General features: G+C 48.0%; 2 protein-coding genes across 15 annotated transcripts in view; one reads left to right on the forward strand and one right to left on the reverse strand.

Annotated features, from left to right (window-relative positions):
* The window catches only part of Tmem80 (transmembrane protein 80), a 9,390-nt gene extending 1,430 nt beyond the window's left edge, over positions 1 to 7,960 (reverse strand). Inside the window, exons 1-4 of one of the 2 annotated variants that reach the window (XM_052195641.1) lie at positions 7,469 to 7,960; positions 2,421 to 2,440; positions 1,661 to 1,754; positions 1,488 to 1,580 (exon numbers count right to left, since the gene is read on the reverse strand). In XM_052195641.1, the coding sequence (XP_052051601.1) occupies positions 1,488 to 1,580; positions 1,661 to 1,754; positions 2,421 to 2,440; positions 7,469 to 7,487 (226 nt within the window). In that variant the 5' untranslated portion in view covers positions 7,488 to 7,960. The remainder of the gene's footprint in view (positions 1 to 1,487; positions 1,581 to 1,660; positions 1,755 to 2,420; positions 2,441 to 7,468) is intronic. The other variant, XM_052195649.1, reaches the window with a different exon arrangement.
* Positions 7,961 to 8,059: 99 nt separating this feature from the next.
* The window catches only part of Deaf1 (DEAF1 transcription factor), a 33,084-nt gene continuing 17,865 nt past the window's right edge, over positions 8,060 to 23,278 (forward strand). For 6 of the 13 annotated variants that reach the window (XR_007979794.1, XR_007979800.1, XM_052195541.1 and 3 more), the window contains exons 1-10: positions 8,154 to 8,453; positions 11,682 to 11,779; positions 12,575 to 12,704; positions 12,958 to 13,104; positions 13,498 to 13,637; positions 14,376 to 14,441; positions 20,707 to 20,833; positions 21,241 to 21,369; positions 21,798 to 21,926; positions 22,296 to 22,373. Coding sequence is in view for 11 of the 13 variants with exons in the window: in XM_052195541.1 (XP_052051501.1) it covers positions 8,165 to 8,453; positions 11,682 to 11,779; positions 12,575 to 12,704; positions 12,958 to 13,104; positions 13,498 to 13,637; positions 14,376 to 14,441; positions 20,707 to 20,833; positions 21,241 to 21,369; positions 21,798 to 21,926; positions 22,296 to 22,373 (1,333 nt within the window). In the remaining 2 variants the exon portion in view is untranslated. Of the gene's footprint in view, positions 8,454 to 11,246; positions 11,427 to 11,681; positions 11,780 to 12,574; positions 12,705 to 12,957; positions 13,105 to 13,497; positions 13,638 to 14,375; positions 14,442 to 20,071; positions 20,620 to 20,706; positions 20,834 to 21,240; positions 21,370 to 21,797; positions 21,927 to 22,295; positions 22,374 to 23,278 lie in introns of those variants that run through there. The other 7 variants (XM_052195593.1, XM_052195559.1, XM_052195565.1 and 4 more) reach the window with 7 other exon arrangements.

The raw sequence follows: 23,278 nt of genomic DNA on the forward strand, positions 1-23,278 counted from the left end.
TTGAAAGCTATGGGCATTTGCCACCGTTTTCTAATTCCAAGTCGGATCAAAGGGATTTTGTTTAAAATACCTAAAAATATTTCAGTCTGGGCTAAGGCAGGCTGGTTCTGGAAAATTTCATGAATACTTATGAAAAACAAAACTGCCCACTTTACAAACAAATGGGTCAGTCATGGAAAATGCCAACTTGGAGCTGCCAGTAGTAGACCAGTTGCCAGAGGTGCCGGAGGGTCTGCTGACCCCAGCTGCTGGGGGTGTGTCTGAAGGTCTGCTGACACTAGCCCTGGGTGTCTGATGAGGCTGACTCTAGTAGATGGGGGCTACTCATGGGCCTGCTGAATACTAAGTGCTTAGAGATGTCCAATGCTGACAGCCCCCTGCAGGGTACTATAAGGGGCTGCCTGACTCTTCATCTACACAGCATATTTTTGTGTACCATGGAAGCACTGCCTACTGAGCGAGCTGTGCAAGTAGTTCTGGCATAGTCCATGGCAGCTCCGCGAGTGCGTGCGTGCGTGTGTGCATGTGTGTGTTTGTGTGTGTGTGTGTGTGTGTGTGTGTGTGTGAGTGTGTGTATGCGGGGTACCAGATCCAATCAAAAGAGAAGGATCAGAGCCTGACAGTGCAATGGACCTGGATGTGGTGCCTCTTTTACGTATGTCTGTGACTGAGTACAGGAAAGAGTAGGGGCAGAGCTAGTAGTCTTCAGCTATGGCAGGAAGACTTCCGTGTTTTACTTTTGCATTCCTTGTCCATTAGAAGAACCTACATGTTCTGACCCTAACCCTGATCTAAATGACTGTGTGATTTGGGGTGGGGGGGGGGGTTGGGGTGTAGTTCAGTTCTCACAATGCTTGCCTAGCATGCAGGAGCCCTAGGTTGATCCTGCCAATGCACAATAAGTGGATGTGATGACGCATGTCTATAATCCCAGCACTCAGGAGGAAGAGGCAGAAGGATCAGGAGTCAAGGCCAGCCTTAGCCACCAGAGACTCTGTCTCAAGACAGACATACAGACAGATAGATAGATAGGCAGGCAGGCAACTGGCTAAGAGTGACCTCTTAATATGATACTGAGCAGGTCTGGGGAGGCAAGGTCCCCTGTCCTTGCAAGGGACCTGGCAAAAACTCCAGACTTCCTCTCTGCCAGACTTTCTCCCTGAGGGCCGAAGCCAATAGGGAAGAGGGGAGTCCAGAGGAGTGTTCTGAGCTTTAAGCTGGGCTCCGGTCTGATGCGGCTGCCGTATACACATCCTTCCAGACAGGCGGATGTCACCAGTGTCAATCAGTCTTGGAGCAAGGCTTAGGAACAAATAGTTAATACTTAATGACACCATAAGGTGACACTGCTAAGCACCCAGAAAAGCTGCCTGAACGAACATGTCCCCGAGACCCATGCTCAGAAATGACTACTACATGAAGGTTCAGCGAGTTTGAGAGAACACCTATGGGACCACAAGCATTTTGTGGCTTCATAGGAAACTCACCTAGGTACAGCTGAGCTACTTCGAGAATTCCCATCAGAAGCAAGAGAACCAGATCCAGGACCAGACAGTTACAAGGATAGCTGAAAACCTGACCTAGGAACACACACAGCCAGAACTCAGATCAGTTTATTAGGGGCATATTTCCAATGATGGGCCAGGCACTCGTCACTTACTTTTGTATACAATCATCAGGAAGGTAGCTAGGAAGTAGAGGGCATAGTACAGCCCACTGAGAAGAAACAGCATCTGTAGAGGAACTGACGACAGCTGGTAGGTAATCAAGGATCCTCAAGCTCACCAATGGGATACACCTACCCAGGTAGCATCGCACCACCCAGAGCTTCAAAACAGCAGGTCTGGGTAAATTCTCACAGAAGGCACCTACAGGAACCCAGCCACTGGCCCCTGCCTGCTCGGGGCTTCTACTACTGCATGGACTCCTGGAGTGCTCACACCTGATGGTCACAGGACTGATGCTGACCCCCTCCTGCCCTGGTAGGGCATGGCCAAAGTACCCCAGTCCTTGGCAGATGCAGGCAGGACAGAGGGAGTTCTTTATTCTGATTCATGTCACAAGTTACAAAGAGGATCCTTGCAATTTTCTTTAGATAAAACATATCACTTGGCCACTCAAGGTAAGGGTGTTTTGCCTCTTGCCATGTTGGTTTGGTTGGTGGCAGGCAAGTGGCCATCCCCTTAATGTGTCAGGCCTGTGAAGGGATCGGGGCTGAGTTGGTGGGTGGCAGAGCCAGTATACCATGGAACACCTTTCCCTCTTACAAGTTACTAGTCAGGTTTAAGGAAAAAATGGGGGGTGGGGCCATGAAAAACACAAAAAGGCTGTAAGCCGACTGTGCCAGGTCTGCAGCTTAGCATGGTACAGCCCCGAGGGGCTGTGCCTGGTCAAGACCTTGGGAAGCAGTAGCAGGATACCACCTTGAAGGAGCCTCTCCCTGGAAGACAAAGGACAGCCAGTAAGACTCCAACAGCAACATGGCGGACGTTAGTTCTCTAACTCCAGGTTTGTAAACAGAAGCGGCCTATGGCTGCAGTTAGGTTTGTTTGTTTGGTTGGTTTTGGTGGTTTTTCTAGACTGGGTTTCTCTGTATAGCCCTGGCTGTCCTGGAACTCACTCTGTAGACCAGGCTGGTTTCAAACTCAGAAATCTGTCTGCCTCTGCCTCCCAAGTGCTCGCAGTTAGGTTCTTGAGTTGCCTCTACATCCCTTCTAGGACATTGTTTTCTGCTGGAATTTCACTTAACTTCCCAGATAACTGTCTGGAGCGAAGTACTTTCTGAAGCAGCCACGTAGCTAGGCAGACTCTCAGACCATCTCCAGATCCATTCAGGTGTTATTTTCCTCATCTTGTGAGAGTCAGCTCTTGGGTATAATGGAGCCTCCCTCGTGTCATGTCTCTGGCGGTTTGTATTTGAAAGTCTGCCTGGCCCCTCCCTGGATGGGATGTGACCTGGGTCAGACTGCCTGTCTGGAGGCTCTTACCAGCGGCACACTCATGCTGTGCACGTCTCTACATGTGCATGCACACCATACAAACCCAGAATTTAGTCAAAGTCTCCTGTAAGAGAGGCTGACTTCTGAGCAGAGACAGCAGCGCAGCAGCAGCTGAACCCCAGCTTTGTAGCCTTCTGCCTGTTAGTTCCCTGTGCTCCATAGAGTTTCAGCAGAGAAGGAAGTGACGCCTTGCTGACTTTCTATGGGTCACTTAACTTTGAAGGCCAGCTTGAAGCTGCTTACTCTGGAGTTGTGGGACTCCTGCATGGGCAAGTCATAAACTGGTCAACACAGGACATTAGTAACAGCCTTTGGACAGCCTCCCAGCAGGCACACGTGTGGGACAGGAAGCCAGGTGAGCGGCTGGAGCAGTATTATGTTTCCACAGGGTGCTCTTGTAAACCTGATCTATTCTTTTCCAGGTCAGCTAAACTAGGCTATACCTGTCAATATTTGGGTTGGTTTTAACTTCATCGGGGTTTTCTTTCTTTTGAATCCTTTTTTAATTAAAAAAAAACAAAACAACTCCCCCTTTACTTTTATAGATGTTTTGACTGCATGTATGTCTGTGCACCTCATGTATGAAATGCCAACAGAGGCCAGAAGAGGGTGTTAAATCCCCTGGGATTGGAGTTATAGATGGTTATGAGTTGTTATATGGGCACTGGAAATCAAATCTGAGTCCTCTAGAAGAGCAGCCAGTGCTCCTAACAGCTGAGCCATATTGCCAGTCTCCTTTTGGATCCTTTAATAATAGCTAGGACCAGGGCTGAGATATATGTAAAGACAAAACACTTGCCTAGCATGCAAAGGTCCCAGGTCCAATCCCCAACACTGCCACATATCCCCCAAAATGGCAGAACCATTTAAATTTTATCTGCTGGTTGCTTATTTTTAAAGATCAAAATTGTAAAACTTGGGGAAAAATATTGTATAGGGGGTTGAAGAGAGAGAGAGAGTTCGTTCGGAGTTCAGCCAGTAAAAGCACGCATACTGTTCTTATGGGAGAACCAGAGTTTGGTTCCCAGCACCTACATGAGGCAGCCACAAATGTCTATAACTCCAGCTCCAGGAAATCTAACGCCTCTGGCTTCTGTGGACACCTTGCACTTAAGTGTTCCTCTCCAAGTACACACAATGAAACATTTTAAAACTACTGAATAAAAACCCTCAAATGGGTCTTGATTCAATGAGAAAAGATGCACCTAACCCTCAAGAGACTTGAGGTGCCAGAGAGTGGGGACATCCTCTTGGAGGGGGTGGGGGAGAGGAGGTATGGGATGTGGAACAGTCAGAGGGCAGACTGGGAGGGGGATAAAGAATAGACTGTAAAAAACAAGATTAAAGAATAAAACAAACAAAAAACCCTCAAATGGTATTATGTTAGTTTTCTGGGACAGGGTCTCACTATGTAACTCTGGCTTTCCTGGAATTCACTATGTAGACCAGGCTGGCTTCAGACTGGGATTAAGGATGTGCTCCACCACACCTGGCAAAATGGCAAATTTAAATAACTAATTAATTAAAATAATTTTAGCCGGGCAGTGGTGTCGCACGCCTGTAATCCCAGCACTTGGGAGGCAGAGGCAGGTGGATTTCTGAGTTCGAGGCCAGCCTGGTCTATAGAGTGAGTTCCAGGACAGTCAGGGGCTACATAGAGAAACCCCTGTCTCGAAAAAAACCACACACACACAAAAAAAATCTAACATTTTCAAACCTACGGGAGTTCATTTTGGCTGAATTGTTGTCTGACTTTTGAGATTTAGCACTTTTCTTATCAGTGATTTTTGGTAATCACTATGTGACTATCAACAGATACAAGATTCACTGGGGAGGTAAAAGAATAATTTTTTAAATTTTTTATTTATTTTTTTATTTTTTGGTGTGACAAACGTTATAGCTACCTCTTCTGGTTGGGCTTTTGCTTGCCTGCTTGCTTTTTGGACAAGGATCTCTTATGTAGCCTAGGCTGATCTTGAATTTATAATCCTGCCTCAGTCTCCCAAATGCTAAGATTATACTGTTTTATCTGTTTGTTTCAATTTTGAGATTGAGGCCTCACTATTTGGTTCTGACCTAGTTGGGCTAGAACTCATAGCCATCTTCCTGACTCAGCCTCTTAATTGCTGGATTAGTGGAGATGGCCAAAAGCCCAGACTGGAAATTGGATGTCTTTTTTTTTTTTAAAGATTTATTTATTTATTATATGTAAGTACACTGTAGCTGTCTTCAGACACTCCAGAAGAGGGAGTCAAATCTTGTTAAGGATGGTTGTGAGCCACCATGTGGTTGCTGGGATTTGAACTCAGGACCCCTGGAAGAGCAGTCAGTGCTCTTAACCGCTGAGCCATCTCTCCAGCTCCCGGAAATTGGATGTCTTATGCGACTTAATTTCAAGACCATTTTCTCCCCCAGGAACCCCTTTGTACTATAAACATGCACACAACAACAGCACTCCCAAGTTTGTGGTAGCTATTAAACAAAGCACACAGTAGGGAGTGCCTGACAGGTAAGGCTGCATGTGTAATACAATCACATTTCTGAAATTTGTTCCATTAAGGAACATTGGGAAAATGGATGGATGGATGGATGGATGGACAAACACTGGTCTGAGCTGGCTGAGACCAGCTTCTGACTCACATTGCTAGCACTTGACCCTGCCTGCCCATATCATCTGGGCTCAGACCTCCTTTAGCCTGAGACTTAGCCATGGTGAAATATTGGCTACAGTACCTTCTGGCTGCCCGGGACTCAAGTTAGCCACAGGTGTGTGTGTGTGTGTGTGTGTGTTAGGGTGTGTACTCACCCAGAGTAAGCTGACATTATGCCATGGCTGTGTTTGTAATGTACCAGATATGCCACGGTGTACCCAAGGTATACAGGTATACCTCAGGTATGCTATGGAGGTGCTGAGAACTACAGGTGTGCTTGGGATGAGCTGAATGTATGCTATGAATATCCTGAGTGTATCTCAGTGCATGTCAGAGGCATGCTATGAATGAATGTGTGGTAAGCTGCAGGTGTGACAAGGTGGACCCTAGGATGAGCAACCACATGGTGGCTCACAACCATCCATAATGAGTTTGATGCCCTCTTCTGGGGTATCTGAAGACAGCTACAGTGTACTTACATATAATGAATAAATAAATACTTTTAAAACAAAATCTCATCAAATCCAAGGGACTGAACTTTAGCTCAAAGTTCCAGAAAGCCAGGTATTTGTGGATTGAAGAAGAAAAGCAGCTGACCTTGACTTCAGACACCAGGACCCAGAAGAAAAGCAGATGATCCCTATCCCAGACGCCCCATGGGTGCAAAGAGACAAAAGATCCTGAAATTCCAAAACCAGTTTGTCTACAGAAAACAGCTAACTTATCTAGAATGCACTTAACAAGAACCCTTTCCCTACTACAAAAACCCCAGCCTAAAGCATGTAGTTTATTGGCCAGGTGGTGGTGGCACATGCCTGTAATCCCAGCACTCTGGGAGGCAGAGGCAGGCGGATTTCTGAATTCAAGGCCAGCCTGGTCTACAGAGTGAGTTCCAGGGCTACACAGAGAAACCCTGTTTCAAAAAAAAAAAAACAAAAAAAAAAAAAAACAAATCCAAAAAACAAAAACAAAAGCAAACAAACAAAAGCATGTAGTTTATTGTCTTGAACCAACTGTGGTTATTGAGTGACTGGATACTGTGCCCTGATCATCATATGGCCAGAATTTAATAGTCATGTCCCTGGCATAAGCCTGCTTTAGTTGTTTGAGGTCAACTAAATCATCATTTATTTTTCCCTACAAACCTTGCTCTTACTTGTTCTCTCTTAATTCTTACATCTGGGGTGAGCAACAGGGGTACCCGAGTGTACTGTGGATATGTCAGGGGTGAGCTGAATGTATATTATATGGTTGTTCTTGTTATTCTCAATGTGCTAGTCCGGTGTGCCAAGGGTGCAGCGAAAGATGAGAAATAGGTGTGTCAAGGGCGTACTCGGGGTGACCAGCGGGTATGGCATGGGTGTGCTCAGGATGAGCCATAGGTATGCCATGCATGTCAGCTTTAGTGAAATATGGTTGTGTAGTTCGTATGCCACCATAGTGTACTCTGGGTAATCCATAGGTGAACCCCGGGTCACAGAAGATGTAAAATGGTCGTATACGGGAGGGGAGGGGTGTCTCCCAGTGTGTGGCTCAGGTATATCACTGGAATTCAAGAGACGAGCTTCGGGACAGCCGCCGGGATACCCGAAGTGCCTCCACGCCCAACCGGAAGACATCACACACACCCTCCCACCCCCCCACCCCCCACCCCGCTCTCCAACTCCGGCGCAGAAATCCGGACTAGTGGGCTTAAGCCACCAGGTTCCGGACTAACAAGATGACAATCAGAGGAGCTGCGGAGCCAGCCCAAACAGCCTCTCATCGTAACGGCACGACCACACCGTCCCGAGGATCGCATAGCCCCGCCCGCCTCACCTGGCCGAACGGCCGCCATTTTACCGCTGGGTCCGCCACAATCCCGGCAGCCTCTTGGCCGCACCCTCCCGCCATCTTCGCTCCTCCCGCCGCGCGCTGCAGCGAGCGTCCGACCGCGGCCGAGGCCCGATTCTCTCGTCCGGCAATACTCGGGAGCTTTCGGATAGAGGGAGGCGGGCACTGAGGCTCCGGAGAACTCTGCTCGGAGGCATTCGGCGGAGTTCGGCTAGGCCTCGTGTGGGTTCGGCTTTCGCCGCTGCCAGAGGGGGTTGGAAAAATCCAGTAGCGCTAGGGTCTGTCTGCGAACCCAAACTTCGTTGGAAGCAGGGGAGAAACCGCCCAGAGCCGGCCAGCTCTATCGGCCAGCGACCACAGTCAGATCAGCTTCTTATACAGCGAGGAAGAAACGCTCGTAAGCTTTCGTGAAGCTTCGGGACCATTCGTACTAAATCGATTCTGCTCTTCGGAAAACTTCGGAGCTCCTCGGTTCTACACTCGGGTCATTTGCTCGGCTCTGCGGGCAGCTTCGGCTCGGTTCGGCGGGCGTCAGCCTGCCTCTTCGGTCGCTGCTCGGGCGGTGGCTTCGGGCGGCCTCGGCCCAACTCGGGCGGCCTCTTCGGGCCCCGCTTCGGGCTCGGTGCCTGGCGCTTCGGGCGGTCCCGGACAGCGCCTTCGGGCGGACTCGGCGGAGTCCGTATGGAGGACTCGGACTCGGCGGCAAAACAGCTGGGCCTGGCCGAGGCGGCAGCGGTGGCGGCCGCTGCCGCTGTGGCGGCGGCCGCCGCGGCCGCAGCGGAAAGCGAGGCAGAGGAGCCGGTGTTAAGCAGAGACGAGGACTCGGAGGAGGACGCAGACTCCGAGGCGGAGCGCGAGACGCGGCGGGTCACGGCTGTGGCGGTGATGGCGGCCGAATCTGGGCACATGGATATGGGTACCGAGGCTCTGCCCAGCCCCGATGAGGCCGCCGCCGCCGCCGCCTTCGCAGGCAAGTGCGCCCGCCGGCCTCGCGCCTCACCGGGTTCCCGCGTACAAGCCCTGAGCACATGCACCACGCACATATGCACATATTTCCCATATGCTTTATGCATCTGTCATGCACATCTGTTTTCCAGGAAAGGCTCTCTTCCACCTGTGCTGCACATCTGTTCAGCACCTGCCCTGCCAGTGCATCTCACAGTGACCTGCACACCTGCCCTGCCCCTGTCCATGGCCCTGCACCTGACACCTACACTACACACATGCTTTGCACCACCTGTGCACCTCACACCTGCCTGTGCACTTCACAATGCCCTAACACTCTGCACCTGCCCATGCACCGCACAATGCCTTGCACACTTGCTCAGTCCCTGCCCTGCATCTCACAGTGCCCTGCATGCCCATCTTGCACACACACATACACACACACACACCACACTCTCACTCCACTAGTCTGGCTCTGCACTGTGTACAGACTCATTTCCTCTGTGTGAGTGTGCCTCTCTGCTCTTTGTCTTTTTTACCCTTTGGAACTTTCTCGGTACCTACTACCTGCCTTATTCTCTCATGCTGCTTCCTGGGAGCTGATAGAACAGATGGGTCAGATGTGAATTCTGTTCTGGAGGTGCTCCAGGTATGGTCAGCAGCATTACTGCTGGTAGACCTGTCTGTCTCAAAGGCCAGTTCAAGTGTGACCTGAGCGAGTCGTCCAAGGCAGGCAACTTTGCAAAGGTAATGATGCAGAAATCAGCCTTGCTTTATACAGTGACATGAGAGTCTCTGGGCTGCAGCTTCTAGTCTTTTCCTATGCAGATATTACCTCCTTCTCCATCACTTAGCTTTCCATTTTGTTCCTTCTGTTTTCTCACACATAGAGCACCGGATTGTCATGTTTTATGACAAATGGAGCCTTGAGCTGAGCGGTATCACCCTGTACAGGTGATACAACACCACACTGCCTCCTACAACCCCATCACATCTCCCACCCTTTGACCTTCCGGAGCGTTGAGCTCCCTACCGATTGGATCTCTTGAATGTTTTATTCATGTACATTCGAATCCTTGCAAGACCATCATTTCGCCATGCTTCTTGTTTTGTTCTTTCCAATGTGAAGCTGCAGGTTTGGCATGGGGTTTTATTCAGGTACATCAGAGCTGAGGCCTAGCACTGGGTGGCTGGGTGTTCAGACTGTTGGGACTGGAGCGCAGTGGTAGGGAAGCCTTGCTGCCGCTTGTTTTCTACCCTACCTACCTGAAGCCTAGATCCAGTCACAGGAGTGAGGGAGGCTTCCTAGAGCTTTGTGTGTGTGTGTGTGTGTGTGTGTGTGTGTGTGTGTGTGTGTTTGCAGGCACCTGCAATCCTCATGGAGCTAGACTTATACATGGTTACATGGTTGTGAGATCCTAACATGGGTGCTTGCGTCCTCTGAAAGAACAGTATGCTCGAAATTTCTGAGCCAACCTGGTCTCTTCCCAGAGTTCTTTCTTTTTTCTTTTTCTTTTTAAAGTTAATTCATTTAATGAGTGCGGCTGCTTTGCCTGCATGTATATTATCTAAGTACCCATGTTTGCTTGGTTCCCCTTGAAGTCAGAAAAAGGCTTTGGTTCCTTTGGAAGTGGAGTTATAGGGAGTTGTAAGCCACTATGTAGGTGCTGGGAATTGAACCGAGGACCTTTGGAAGAGCAGACAGTACTCTTAACTGCTGAGCCATTTCTGGTCCCTCTCCTGGAGCCTCTCTCTCTCTCTCTCTCTCTCTCTCTCTCTCTCAAGACAGAGTCTCTCTGTGTAACCCTGGTCATCCTGGAACTCCCTCTGTAGTCCAGGCTAGGCTGGAACGTAGCTCTGCTTGCCTCTACCTCCTGAGTGCTGGGATTAAAGACGAATGCCTCTACTGTCTGGCTTTTCCTGGAGTTTGTAATCCTCCATTTTCTTTTTTTTTTTTTTTTTTTTTTTTTTTTTTTGATTTTGGTTTTTTCGAGACAGGGTTTCTCTGTGTAGCCCTGGCTGACCTGGAACTCACTCTGTAGACCAGGCTGGCCTTGAACTCAGAAATCCACCTGCCTCCGCCTCCCAGCGTGCTGGGATTACAGGCGTGTGCGCCACGGCCCCCCACCCCCCTCCCACCCCCGCATAATGCTCCATTTTCATCCATGGATTCTGGATTGATATTGGGATTTGGGGTCTTGGAGTTTTTATCCTTTTTTTGCATATATTTTTCTGAGTTCAGGAAAGAAGTATGATGTTGTCTGTGGTGACAATAGAATTGCATCTCTAGTGGGTGCGTATATGTGTATATATGTATGTATTAGAATTTTAGTTGTATATTTATGTATCAGAAGATTTCTAACTTCTTGTTGTAAGTTTTTGAAGTCTGATATATCCAGGTAGCTCAGTGCTAGCTGAGCTCCTAAATTAGGTGTGCTCCATGTCTGGATTGATAATGGACAGGATCTAGGTAGGTACAAGGGGTGCAGGTTGGTCAGGGCCCGTTTAATGGGCTGGCAGGACTCCAGTTGGCATCTTTGGGAATTTGCTGTATGCCAAAGGCTTCCCTGGGTATTGGACCTCTTAGAATGCTGGGTGGCAGGCAGAACTGTTGTAGAGATTGGGAAGGCCAACTGTACAGGATACATAGTAGCAGGCAGCAGGATACAGAAGAACCTAGGGAGGCTGGGGCAGGAAGCCTCAGGGACAGGAGACATCTTTGTAGAGCTGCTGTGAAGTTGCCGCTGGTAGACCTGTTTGCCCGAGGAGTCAAGTTCATGTTGCAGGAGCGGCTGTGGCAGGCTGACATGTTTTTCAGGAGGAAGAGTTTCTGGGGAAGGATGTCATGGAGACCTCAGACAGTGGACACAAGACTGTAGGATGGCCTGAGCTATGGCAGTGGAGAGGGATGAGGCTGGACTGGAGTCTGCCATGTCTTGATCGACAAGGAGGTGTCCTAGACCTATGGGACTTGCAGCTTCTTTGCAAAGGGAGAAAGGCCAGTGGTGGGAATGAGGGGGGTTATGGTGGACATTTTTGCTGCATGTGAAAGATTTGGTGGGGAAGGGTAGAGATCCCCTTTTCTGGGAGAAGCAAGTATTTTAGACTGCACTAGAGATGTCAGCTGAGCATTAACAGAAGTATTAAATGTCTGGGTGGACAGGGGCGCTTTAAGGCTCACAAGTAAGACCTTTGCCTTTTGTCTTCTTCCTTGGCCATGTGTGAAGTTCTATTCTGTTCCATTCTCTTGTAGAAGTGACCACAGTGACTGTGGCCAATGTGGGGTCCTCTGCAGATAATGTCTTCACAACATCAGTGGCAAATGCGGCATCGATATCAGGACATGTCCTGGTAAGCTGTCCTGGGTGTAGTTCAGGGTGCCTGGCAACTCTCTTTAGAGCCCTCAGCTTCGCTGCACATCCATTTCGGGTGATCCTCATCCTCAAGACCCTCAGGGTTTAGATGTGACCCAGCGCCTCCCTGTGCTCTGAGGCAAGGCAGGAGGCTCAGTTTGAGCTGGGGGCTTTAACATGAAAGGTGCAGTGTAAGTCTAGAAAGGTAGAGACCTAGGAGGAGTCCTTAGGCTGCAGTCAGGCCGTCCTCCACGCCAGCCAGCCTTGCGGGCCTACGTCTACCAGGCTCAGGCTGCACTTAGCCCAGACAGAGCACCTTCTCAGTGCCTGGCTTTGCTTGCTTTCTGTTTTGCTTCATAGACACATGAAGAATGACTGTGTCTGTCCGCCCGCCCCTTTCCTTGTGTTCACTCCTGCAGGTTATCAGCATCTGTGATGCTTTCAGTAGCACCTGTGTCCAAAATCAGAGACCTTTTGTGTCTGTCACATCATTGTGCCTTCTATGTGCAGCCTTCAGAAACTCTGCTTAGACAAGGCAGACTTGCTTGGTGTGCATGTGAACACACAGTACACTTCAGCTTGGACAGATGTGCACACATGTAATGGCCTTTGTGTCTTCTTGGTTCTATCCCTGTGTGCCTTGGGGTTGTCTATGAAGAGGATTTGTGGGCCTAGGTGCACATCCTCTCTTACTGATCAGTGACTAGAGTCTTTGCAGTGGGGTAACATTCCATTGGGTCAAGTAATGCGCCTCAGGCTATCCTAGAGCTGACCAGTGTGCCTTTCCTTCTAGTCTGGTAGGACAGCCCTGCAGATCGGTGACAGCCTGAACACTGAGAAAGCCACACTGATAGTTGTCCACACTGATGGGAGCATTGTGGAGACCACTGGGCTGAAGGGCCCAGCAGCACCCCTCACTCCAGGTACTTGCGGCACCTGACCCCAGGCCGCATGTGTGTGTGCGTGTACATGTAGGTTAATTTGAAAACTAAATAGAGGTCTATATAAAAGGAAGATTGTTTTCCAGGCAGAGAAGGAATGCTGCCCACTGAAGGGTTGGCACTGCCCCTTAGCGTTGTCCTTATGTACCTGTGAGGGGCTTGGTGCTTGGGGCTGAGCATCCTGGACTTTTCTGGTCATTCTGTGCACTCATCCTCATAGCCTCTCTTTGCCCAGGTCCTCAGTCTCCTCCTACCCCACTGGCACCAGGCCAGGAGAAAGGTGGCACCAAGTACAACTGGGACCCTTCGGTGTATGACAGCGAGCTGCCTGTGCGCTGTCGGAACATCAGTGGCACGCTCTACAAGAGTAGGCTCGGCTCAGGTGAGGTAGCACATGGCTACAATTACTCCATGTTAAGACTGTGTTCTTTTGTGTGACCCTCTTAGTAAACTGGGGCCAAGGAAGCCTGTCATGTGCAAATATGGTAGAGGAGACGGATGTGTGAGGACTGTCAGCCCTGCGTCCGTGGAGCCAGCTCAGACCACTCAGATGACAGAGGATCCCTGAATTGGGCTGGTGCTCACTGGAGACCCAGTACAGCTTGCAATGACCATGGACAGTGGATTTGAGATCACTTGCCAGGCAGTGTGTATTGGGTGATTAGAGGCCATGCAGGGTGGAGAAATTAAAAAGGCAAAGGAAGGAACTGATGTCATCCAGGCAAGCCAGCGACAGGCCTTGATGGATTCTAAGGACCAGCCTCTTTCATTCCAGGTGGCCGTGGGCGGTGTATCAAGCAGGGAGAAAACTGGTACAGCCCAACTGAGTTTGAAGCCATGGCAGGAAGAGCCAGCAGCAAGGACTGGAAGAGAAGCATCCGTTATGCAGGCAGACCCCTGCAGTGCCTCATCCAGGTATGTGCTGGGCCCACACCAGCCTTAGGACGAACATTGGGAAGTGCCCAGAACATGGCACAAGATGGGATCTGATGATGAGTCCTCACAGTGTGGTCAGAGCAGGTGAGCTGCCCTTTAGATGTTCTTGTCCTGGGTGTGTGCTGGCATTGACTCAGAGAATTACTGTGGGGGGCAGATGGGTAACAGTAGGCACAGAAGAGGGACGCCTCATCATATGGGAAGAGAGGTTGAGAGGCAGTGGCAGGGCCCAGCCACACCTGCCTTGACTTTCTCCAATTTCATTGTTAGGAAGGAAATTTTTGCTTTAGGTGTATTATTTTATGAGTGTTTTGTCTGCACATGGGTATGTATACTATGTGCATGGTACCTGTGATGTCAGATTCCCTGGGACTGGAATTATAGACAGTATGAGCTGCCATATGGGTACTTAGAATTGAACCTTGGTCCTCTCTAAGAGTAATGCATGTTCGTAACCACTACACCCACTTTCTAGGAAAAAGCCTTGATTTTTGCTCCAGGTCAGCTCCTGACTGGCTGCTCAGTGTGGAGTCTCATCCCTAGGAAGAAACTTAAGTCTGCTGGCAATGGAACATTGTACAGACAAGAACTTTCCAGAAGTGATTGTGTTTTATGCTTAGATTCTTATCTTATGTCTATATTTCTGCCTGTATAATGTATCTATATAATTCTATATTTGTACCTATATAGTATCTGTAGCTTCTTCTCTGTTTGCAGGATGGTATTTTGAATCCTCATGCTGCCTCCTGTACCTGTGCTGCCTGCTGTGATGACATGACTCTAGTAAGTCATTAGGTGTTGCGCCTCCTGCCTGCAGAGGCTTTGTCCCTCCTTTTCTAAAGTTCTGTTGTCTCTGAAGTCTGCTGCCTTCACTGGGTAGAAGGTGGCTGTAGGGAAATCCAGGACACTGAAATGGGAGAGCTATACCGAGCCAGGTGAACCCACAGTGATGCCTCCTTTAAAGTGGGTACGGTAAGCATGCACATGACACCTCTTTCAGCATTGTGTTGTAATTACACAGCCAGGCCTGGAGCATAAGTTATCATTCCAGCTGCTAGGAAGGCTAAAGCAAGAAGCTTGGATGTTCAAGATGTTCCTGACTTAGAGTGAGTTCTAAGCCAGCCTGGGCAACTTAGTAAAACTCTTGAAATGAAAAACTTAAAGATGCTGGGCAGTGGTGGTACACGCCTGTAATCCCAGCACTCTGGGAGGCAGAGGTAGGTGGATTTCTGAGTTCAAGGTCAGTCTGGTCTACAGAGTGAGTTCTAGGACAGCCGGGGCTACACAGAGAAACCCTGTCTAGAAAAAACTAAAAAAAAAAAAACAAACTTAAAAAAAAAAAAAAAAAAAAAAAAGAAAAGTTAAGGAGATGGTGGTGGCGTATGCCTTTAGTCCCAGCACTCCAGAGGCAGAGGCAGGTGGATCTCTATGAGTTCAAGGTCAGCCTGGTCAGCCTCTATGAGTTCCAGGACAGCCAGGGCTACACAGTGAAACCCTGTCTTGAGGAAAAAATAAAGGAAAGAAAATAAAATAAAAAGAGGGGGCCGCCGGGCGGTGGTGGCGCACGCCTGTAGTCCCAGCACTTGGGAGGCAGAGGCAGGCGGATTTCTGAGTTCGAGGCCAGCCTGGTCTACAGAGAGAGTTCCAGGACGGCCAGGGCTACACAGAGAAACCCTGTCTCGAAAAACAAAAAAACAAAAAAAAACAAAAGAGGGGGGCCAATAGAGCACTTAGTCAGCATGTGAAGGACCAGATTCAGATTCAAGGAACAAAAGCTCCTACCTTATCATCGATAGATCTTATAATGTCCTTGAAATAGATCCTTATTTTAAATTCATAACTGATTCAAGAAGCATGATCTTAATTTATTTTGCTAAGTATTACTATGTAGTTTTAGAACATGAGATGCTAGCATGAGCATATTACTTTTATTTCCACTCTCCTTAGTAATACAAATTATTTTTAAATGTCTTAAACGTATAATGTAGAAGCTGCCTAGTTATGATCTCCTTGGTTTAATTTCATTAATAGTCTGGTAAGTTACGAGTTGATAAAAATAAAAGTTTAAGGCAGGCGTGGTGGGATATGGCTGGATCCCAGCACTTAGGAGATGGGGTGTCTCTTATTTAGGGTTCCTTTTGCTGCCAAGAGGCACCATGACCATGGCAACTCTTAAAAAGGAAAAACATTTACGTTGGGCTGGCTTGCCGTTCGAAGGTTTCTTCCATTACTGTCATGGTGGGAAACTTGGCAGCTTGCAGCCAGACTTGGTGCTGAAGTGGAAGCTGAGATGGGCAGGCAGCAGGGAGAGTGACACTGGGCTTGGCTTAAGCATCTGAAACCTCAAAGCCCACTGCGGGTGACACACTTTCTTCAACAAGGCCACACCTCCTAATAGTGCTACTCTCTGTGGGCCTATGGGGGCCATTTTCATTCAAATCACCACATGGAGTTAGGTGAATTGCTACAAGTTGGAAACCTGCTTGGGTTACATAACAAATCTTAGGCTAGCCAAGTCTTTTTAATGAGATCCTATTTTTAAAAATGAGAGAATTTTAAAAAGTACTTGTTTTGTTTATGTTTGTGAGTAGAAAAGGGCGCCAGATCTTGTTGAACTGAACTGTTGTGAGCCACCGTAAGGTGGACGGTGTGAGCCGCTGTAGGGTGCTGGACTCCGCTCTGTGAGTGTGGGAATAAACCACGGGTCCTCTGCAGAGAGCAGCTGTGCTCCAAACCTCTGAACTGCCTGTGCAGCTTCTGAGAGAAATTTTTAAGACATTCTTTTAATCCTAGCACTTGGGAGTGAGAGGTAGGCAGATCTCTATGAGTTCAAGGCCAGCCTGGTCCATAGAGCAAATTCCAGGACAGCCAAGGCTATACAGAGAAACCATGTCTTACTATTTTTAGACTAGTTGATAGTTTCATATGTGTGTACCATGTGTCTTGATCACACACTTCCGATTCCCCTTCCCGCTTCCCTGCACCCTCCACAGCATGTTCCCCTTTCACCTTCATTTCCTCTTATTTTTTCTTTCATAGTGAGTTCAATTAGTGCTGTCCACATGCATGTGAGTGTGGGGTAGAAAGAAATTATAATTGGAGACATTCTATGTTCTTGATTGTAAATACCAAGTATACTTAAATTTTCTATTTGCTCGTTTTGGAGATAGACTCTCACTGTGCATCCCTGGCTATTCTGGAACCCAGTATTTAGACCAGGCTGGCCTTGAACTCAGAGATCTGCCTGCCTCTGCTTCCCAAGTGCTGAGATTAAAGTGAGATTAAAGGCTTTTCCATCACCAAATTTATTTAATTTTAATATAATTCTACTATAAAAACTTTAATGAAAATAATATAATTTTAAACAACATTTTTAAAAAACCCAAAACAAAAATGGGGGCCAGTGGTGGCTCATACCTTTAATCCAGCACTCCAGAGGCAGAGGCAGGTGGATCTCTGTGAGTTCGAGGCCATCCTGGTCTACAGAGCAAGTTCCAGGATAGTCAGTACTACACAGAAAAATCCTGTCTTGAAAAAAAAAAACCAACAAAATCCAATCAACCAAACAAACAGACAACACACACACACACACACACACACACACACACACACACACACACACACACACACACACGAGATGTCAGAGAGCCTAAGGTATTGCAGAGTAGCAAGCAGGGATTGGTCCTTCAAGTGGTTCAGGACACAACACAGAACCGTTGATACTGCTGCAAAGCATAAGTCTCTAGGTATAAATCGTATAAAATATGGTGGGCTTTGTGTTTTGAAAACTAGAAAGTGCACTCATCAGAAACTTGGATAGTCAAGTCATACTGCCTCACGGCTGGGAGGTTCAGCAGAGTGAGGGCAATAACCCCCCAAACTGATAGGCCCAGTGTAGTCAGAATCTCAACAGGATCCTCAGATCCTGAATCAGAGAGACTGATTCTAAAGTTTATATGAAAGGGTGAAGGGGATAAAATAGCCAAGGCAGTTTTGAAAAAGAAGTCTTGCTGGGCAGTGGTGGCACACGCCTTTAATCCCAGCACTTGGGAGTTCAAGGCCAGCCTGGTGTGCAGAATGAGTTCCAGGACAGCCAGGACTACACAGAGAAATCCTGTCTCAAAAAACAAAACAAAACAAAATAAAGCAAAAACAAAAAACATCAAAAAAAGAAAGTTAGGTGTAGTAGCACACACCTTTAATCTCAGGTCTCAGGAAGCAAAGGCAGGTGGATTTCTATAGATTAGGGGTCAGTCCAGTCTACATAGTGAGTTTCAGGCCAGCCAGGATTACATTATGAGACTGTATTTCAGATAAAAATAGAAAAAGACATCTGAAATTGCCAAGATCACACTGAGCTTGTACAGGTTCTCTATTGTTGTGGTAATCTACAGTGTATCAGCAGAGAGGATCAGGGACCTCTTGAGAACTGAACAGAGTCCAGCTGCCAACCCCAACCTTCCAACATGTACTGCTGAACCATTAGATGTTTCTGGACAAGGAATGAACTTCGACCCAAACTACACTGTAGATAAAAGTGAATTCAAATTGTTGCAAAGATCTAACAGTGAGAGGACATGCTGTGACATTTTAGAAGAAAACACCTGGGGCTATCTTTGGGACAGGGTTAGACCCAGAGTTTCTAAGACATGGAACCAAAGTTAAATACTGCTCAATATCTGGGCTTTGTTGGTTTGTTTACGCTTTGGCTTCCACTAGGGCAGCAATCTCAACCTGTGGGTCACAACCTCTTGGGGGTTGAACAACTAGCCTTACACAGGAATTGCATATCAGATATCCTACATCTCAGATATTTACATTACGACTCATGACAATTGCAAAATTAGAATTATTGAGTAGTAGCAAAATAATTTTACGGGAGCGAGGAACTGTACATGAGGAACTGTATTAAGGGGTCGAGGCAGTAGGAAGGTTGAGAACCACTGCTCAAGGGGCTGTGAAGTACATTAGTCTACTTCCCAAAGAAGTGAGTGGTGACAACTGAAAGACAAATACTTCAGGTCTCTGGAGATTGTCCCGAGGGACCCCACAGGTCAGTAAACACCCAAGAAGAGGTCCAAGTGCAAAGGAGACAACAGCTGCCAGAGGTGAGGCAGGGACCCGCCTCCAGCTCAGGGTGAGAGAGGCTCCACTCCAGGTTAGTCCGTCTCACTCAGCTCCCCTCGAGGGACAGGTTTCCTAATAGCGGTGGACTATCGCCTTGGCCACCTGATAGCTGTAGGTTATAGTAACTTCCCAAAGTGCTAAGTGAAGACTCCTTACCTCAGCCCCTCTGGATCAAGCTGAACCTATTGCTTGGTTTCTTCTACTGAGAAGAACCACTTTCCAACAGCGATGAGTTTCACCTTAATCCCTGCTCACACCGTGTGGCTGCTGTTTTGATAGAGTGAACTATGACTCCTCTAATGAAGTGACTTTGTTTTAGAGACTCTAGGGATGTTGGTAGCCACACCAGAGCAAGATGCTGCCTTGCGTTAGCTAGGGAGAATTAAGAAAAGCAGCAGCCTGGGGCTGGAGAGATGACTCAGTGGTTAAGAGCACTGACTGCTCTTCCAGAGGTTCTGAGTTCAATTCCCAGCAGCCACATGGTAGCTCAACCATCTCTAATGGGATCTGATACCCTTTCCTGGTGTCTGAAGAGCTGCAGTGTACTCATATACAGACAATAAATAAATCTTTTTAAAAAAGCAACAACTAAGAAAAGCCTACTCAGCTTAAGAGCTGGCTCCTGAGGTTTGCCTTGAAGAGCCATAGGTTAACCTGCTAAGATACTGGCAATTTACATGCCAGGAATCTGTTAAGAACTCTAGAGCCCTACTGTAGCACTACAAGTTGGCACTGCTTAATAGAGAAGCCAAGGACAGAACCAGCTAGCCAGAGGCCTACTTTTACCTGAAGTAACTGTACACCCAGGTTGAACTCTCAGAGGCCATTACACCCTGCAGGAGACAATGTGAACCCCAAGAAACAGAGCAAAAAGCCAGGGTTAGTGGGTGCCCATACCCACTCCCACCACAGTGTGTCGACTGTGAGGTCTGGTTCTCAGCTAAACTAAGACAGGGAGCTGAGAAAGAAGCATGGCCCAGAAGCACAGCAGCTGTAGCCAGGAGAGGTGCATGTCCAGATGCTAAAGAGCCACATAAGGAGGGGAGGGCTAGGGCTACAGCTCAGCTGGAAGAATGGTTGCCCAGCATGCACAAAGCCACTGGGTTCAAACCCCTCCCCCAGCACACAACACACAAGTTTTGCACACCTGTGCGGCACTCACCAGGTGGAGGCATGTTACAAACCTTGAAGAGGGAATCTCAATTGAGGAATTATTTATATCAGATATTTTATGAGCATGTCTATAGGGAATTTTTTTGGTTAATGGTTGAGGTGGGAGGGAGACAGGGATCAAGCTCAGGTCTTGGCAGGTTTAGTGCCAAGTGCTGTCATCATCCACCACTGAGCTATTTGCTTTCTTTTCAGGACAGGATCTCACTCTATAGATGAGGCTGGTCTTGAACTCACAGAAATCCACCTGCCTCTGCTTCCCGAGTGCTGGGATTAAAGGCCTGTGCCACTGGGCCCAGCCCCTAAGCTTTTTCTTTTTGAGGTAGGGTCTCAGATTGTAACCCAGACTTGAACACGCCCTGAGGCAGTCATCTTGCCTCTGCCTTGGTTGTTGAGATTATAGGCCCGCACCCTGCTGCTGCCTGGTGCTGCTTCCTTGTGCTACAGATGGCTCTGCATGACCCCCGCTGCTGCTGATTTTCATTTCAGGCTGTGGTTTTCCTTGTTCTCCTTTCCTTGGGCCCACTTCCTTTCTTCTAAGACTCTGAAGCTCCAGATGTCGAGGATGTGTGCTTGCCTGACAGCAGTGCTGTTCGTGGATTTCTTCAGAAAATGTCTTCTCTGCCATTCTGAGGGCTCCTGTGGGCTTCTGCTCTCCGTAGTAGTATAAGTCACTAATTTGATGAGGAGTGGGAAGCAGGTGGTGTCCTTCAGATGTGGCTTGCTCAGCAATCTTACCCCTCTCCCCCAGAGTGGCCCTGTCAGGCTCTTCGTCCCTTATAAAAGGCGCAAGAAAGAGAATGAGCTGCCTACGACGCCAGTGAAGAAGGATTCCCCCAAGAACATCACGCTGCTTCCTGCCACAGCGGCCACCACCTGTGAGTGCTCGCACAGCACAGCAGTGCTTTGCTGAGTGGTCATCCTGTCTTTCTACCTTAACCCAACTCAGGGATCCTCATTGCTGAAACAGTCTGACAACGAAAAGTGTTTTCCTTTGATTCAAACTGCAAAGTATTTTAAAGTTCATTCACATTGTATTTTCTGGCTGGAGCGCACAGTTCCCTGTCCCCACAGTCAGACTTGGCAGTGTGGATAGAGGCCTGAGTCCCGCCCTCTCTGGCTCTTTCCCCTAGGAGCCAAGGTCACTGACTTCCTGATGTCATACCACATGTGGGGTATGTCCCTGGGTCTGCTCCTGGGATCTCTGAAGCCTGCACCTTTGCAAAGGTGCTTCTAGCCCAGTGCCTGATGTGGCCATGAATAAAATGCCTTTTTGCCTTTCCAGTCACTGTGACACCCTCAGGACAGATCACTACCTCTGGAGCACTAACCTTTGACCGAGCATCCACTGTAGAGGCCACTGCTGTCATCTCTGAGAGCCCAGCCCAAGGCGATGTCTTTGCAGGAGCCACAGGTAAGTTGTCTCAGGAGCTGCCTGATGCACCCCAATCCCTATGACGGTCTGTTGCCTGACTCCTCACAGAGACCTTGAGCAGGACTTTATCTTGATAGGAGCCTGCTGGGTATTGGAGACAAAGCACTGTGACCAACATACAGAGCTGGAGATAGGTAGCATTTGCTGATGTTGCTTTAGACTAACACCAGCCACTAGAAACAATCTTAGTCATGTGTCACCTTAAGAGTCATGCTAACAAAGCACTTGATATCTTTTGTGATAAATTGTATTTCCTCAACCACCTGAATTCCAGTGTGCCATCAATTCAAAATATATACTTAGGTCAGTCAGCAGCTACCAAGGGTGGGGTCTCTGGATTGAGTGTGCCACTGTAGGGACTTGGAATTAAGTCTGCTGCGCTGAGGCTGTCTGCCTCTTTCTTGCAGTGCAAGAGGCAGGTGTGCAGCCTCCCTGCAGGGTTGGCCACCCTGAACCTCACTACCCTGGCTATCAGGACAGTTGTCAGATTGCCCCGTTTCCAGAAGCTGCATTGCCAACATCACATCCCAAAATTGGTGAGTATAAAATTTATGTGCATGCAAGCTACAGTCCTCAACAAATATGCTTTTGTTTGACTTTTATTTTCTGTAGTGCTAGGGATGGAACTCAATAGCATCTCATACAAGCTAGGCGAGTGTTCTCTACCTCTGACCCAGTACCCCAGCCTCGGAATTGCTTCTTGTGAATGAAATAGGGCTTGTACTGATGTGTTTGTTTTTTCTCTTGTAGTGCTGGCTTAGGGCTGACAAGGTCCAGCCTTCTGCCTGTGTTTGCAAATAGTTTTACTACACACAACTATTCTTTTCACTCATATGTAAGATTTCTTTTGTTTGTATCAGGCTGCTTCCATAGAAACTGAAATGACCTATTGTTGGTATTGTCAGGTGCACCCCAACAGAAATGTGTGAGCAGACTATCTCCTTGCCTTGACGAGCCATGGAAGTGGATCAGGCTGTGTCTGTGTAAGGGTCTGTGCCAGTATCTGTGTCCCCACAGTTGAGATGACCCTCTCTGTGGGCACCTTGACTTTGGGTTTTCACTTAGTGGCACATCTTGAGCAAATTTCTGTGTCAGATACTTTTTAAAGGTACATATTATGGATAGAATATTACCTGCACCTTCCCCTGCTGATGGGCATTTGGTTTTATACTTATCCAGTTTCTCAGCATTGAGAATTTGACTCCAAGAGCTAAAAACAAATAAGATAAAGTCTTCCCTCACCTTTGTCATTATCTTCCCTTTTATCCTCCTGACCTCTTCCGTCCCACAGACTCAGCTCAGCCCACTTCTTCCAGCCCATGTCAGCCTCCTCTCCGTCTCTGCTGCAGCCTGGGTCCTATCCTGCCCTAGGAGGATGTGTTCTCTACGGCACATCTTAGTACTCAGCTTGCAGGAGACCACAGACACTTAATAACATTAAAATACGTTTTTAAAAATAGATTTCAAATATTCAAAAAAGTTGTAAATACAATACAAAGAACTTCCTCCCCCCTCCAAACTATTTAAGAGTAGTTGCAGGCATTACCCAACATGATTCAGTGTTTTATTTTATTTCCTACACACACACAAAAAGATGGTATAAAACTCAGGAATTAAGTCAGCATTTACTAGTCACCCGTGAGCCAGGAAATGGTAGTCCCCAGTGGCAGGGTGAGCCAGCACTTGCTTCCCGGACACTGTCCCCTGAATACTGTTTCACCTACCAACAGTTGTCGTGTAGCTTGCCCCTTACCCTGGTACTATGATGTTGGCTCCTGTGGAATGGGTTGTTGTCAGTGATGGTGCAGACCTGTGACAGGGGTGCCTGGGATCCTGTGTCCTCCTTCTGAGCCCTGTCTCCTCCTTGCTGAGGGTAATCCTGACAACT

The sequence above is a fragment of the Apodemus sylvaticus genome, chromosome 1 (assembly GCF_947179515.1).
Source record: "Apodemus sylvaticus chromosome 1, mApoSyl1.1, whole genome shotgun sequence".
Classification (NCBI taxonomy): domain Eukaryota; kingdom Metazoa; phylum Chordata; class Mammalia; order Rodentia; family Muridae; genus Apodemus; species Apodemus sylvaticus.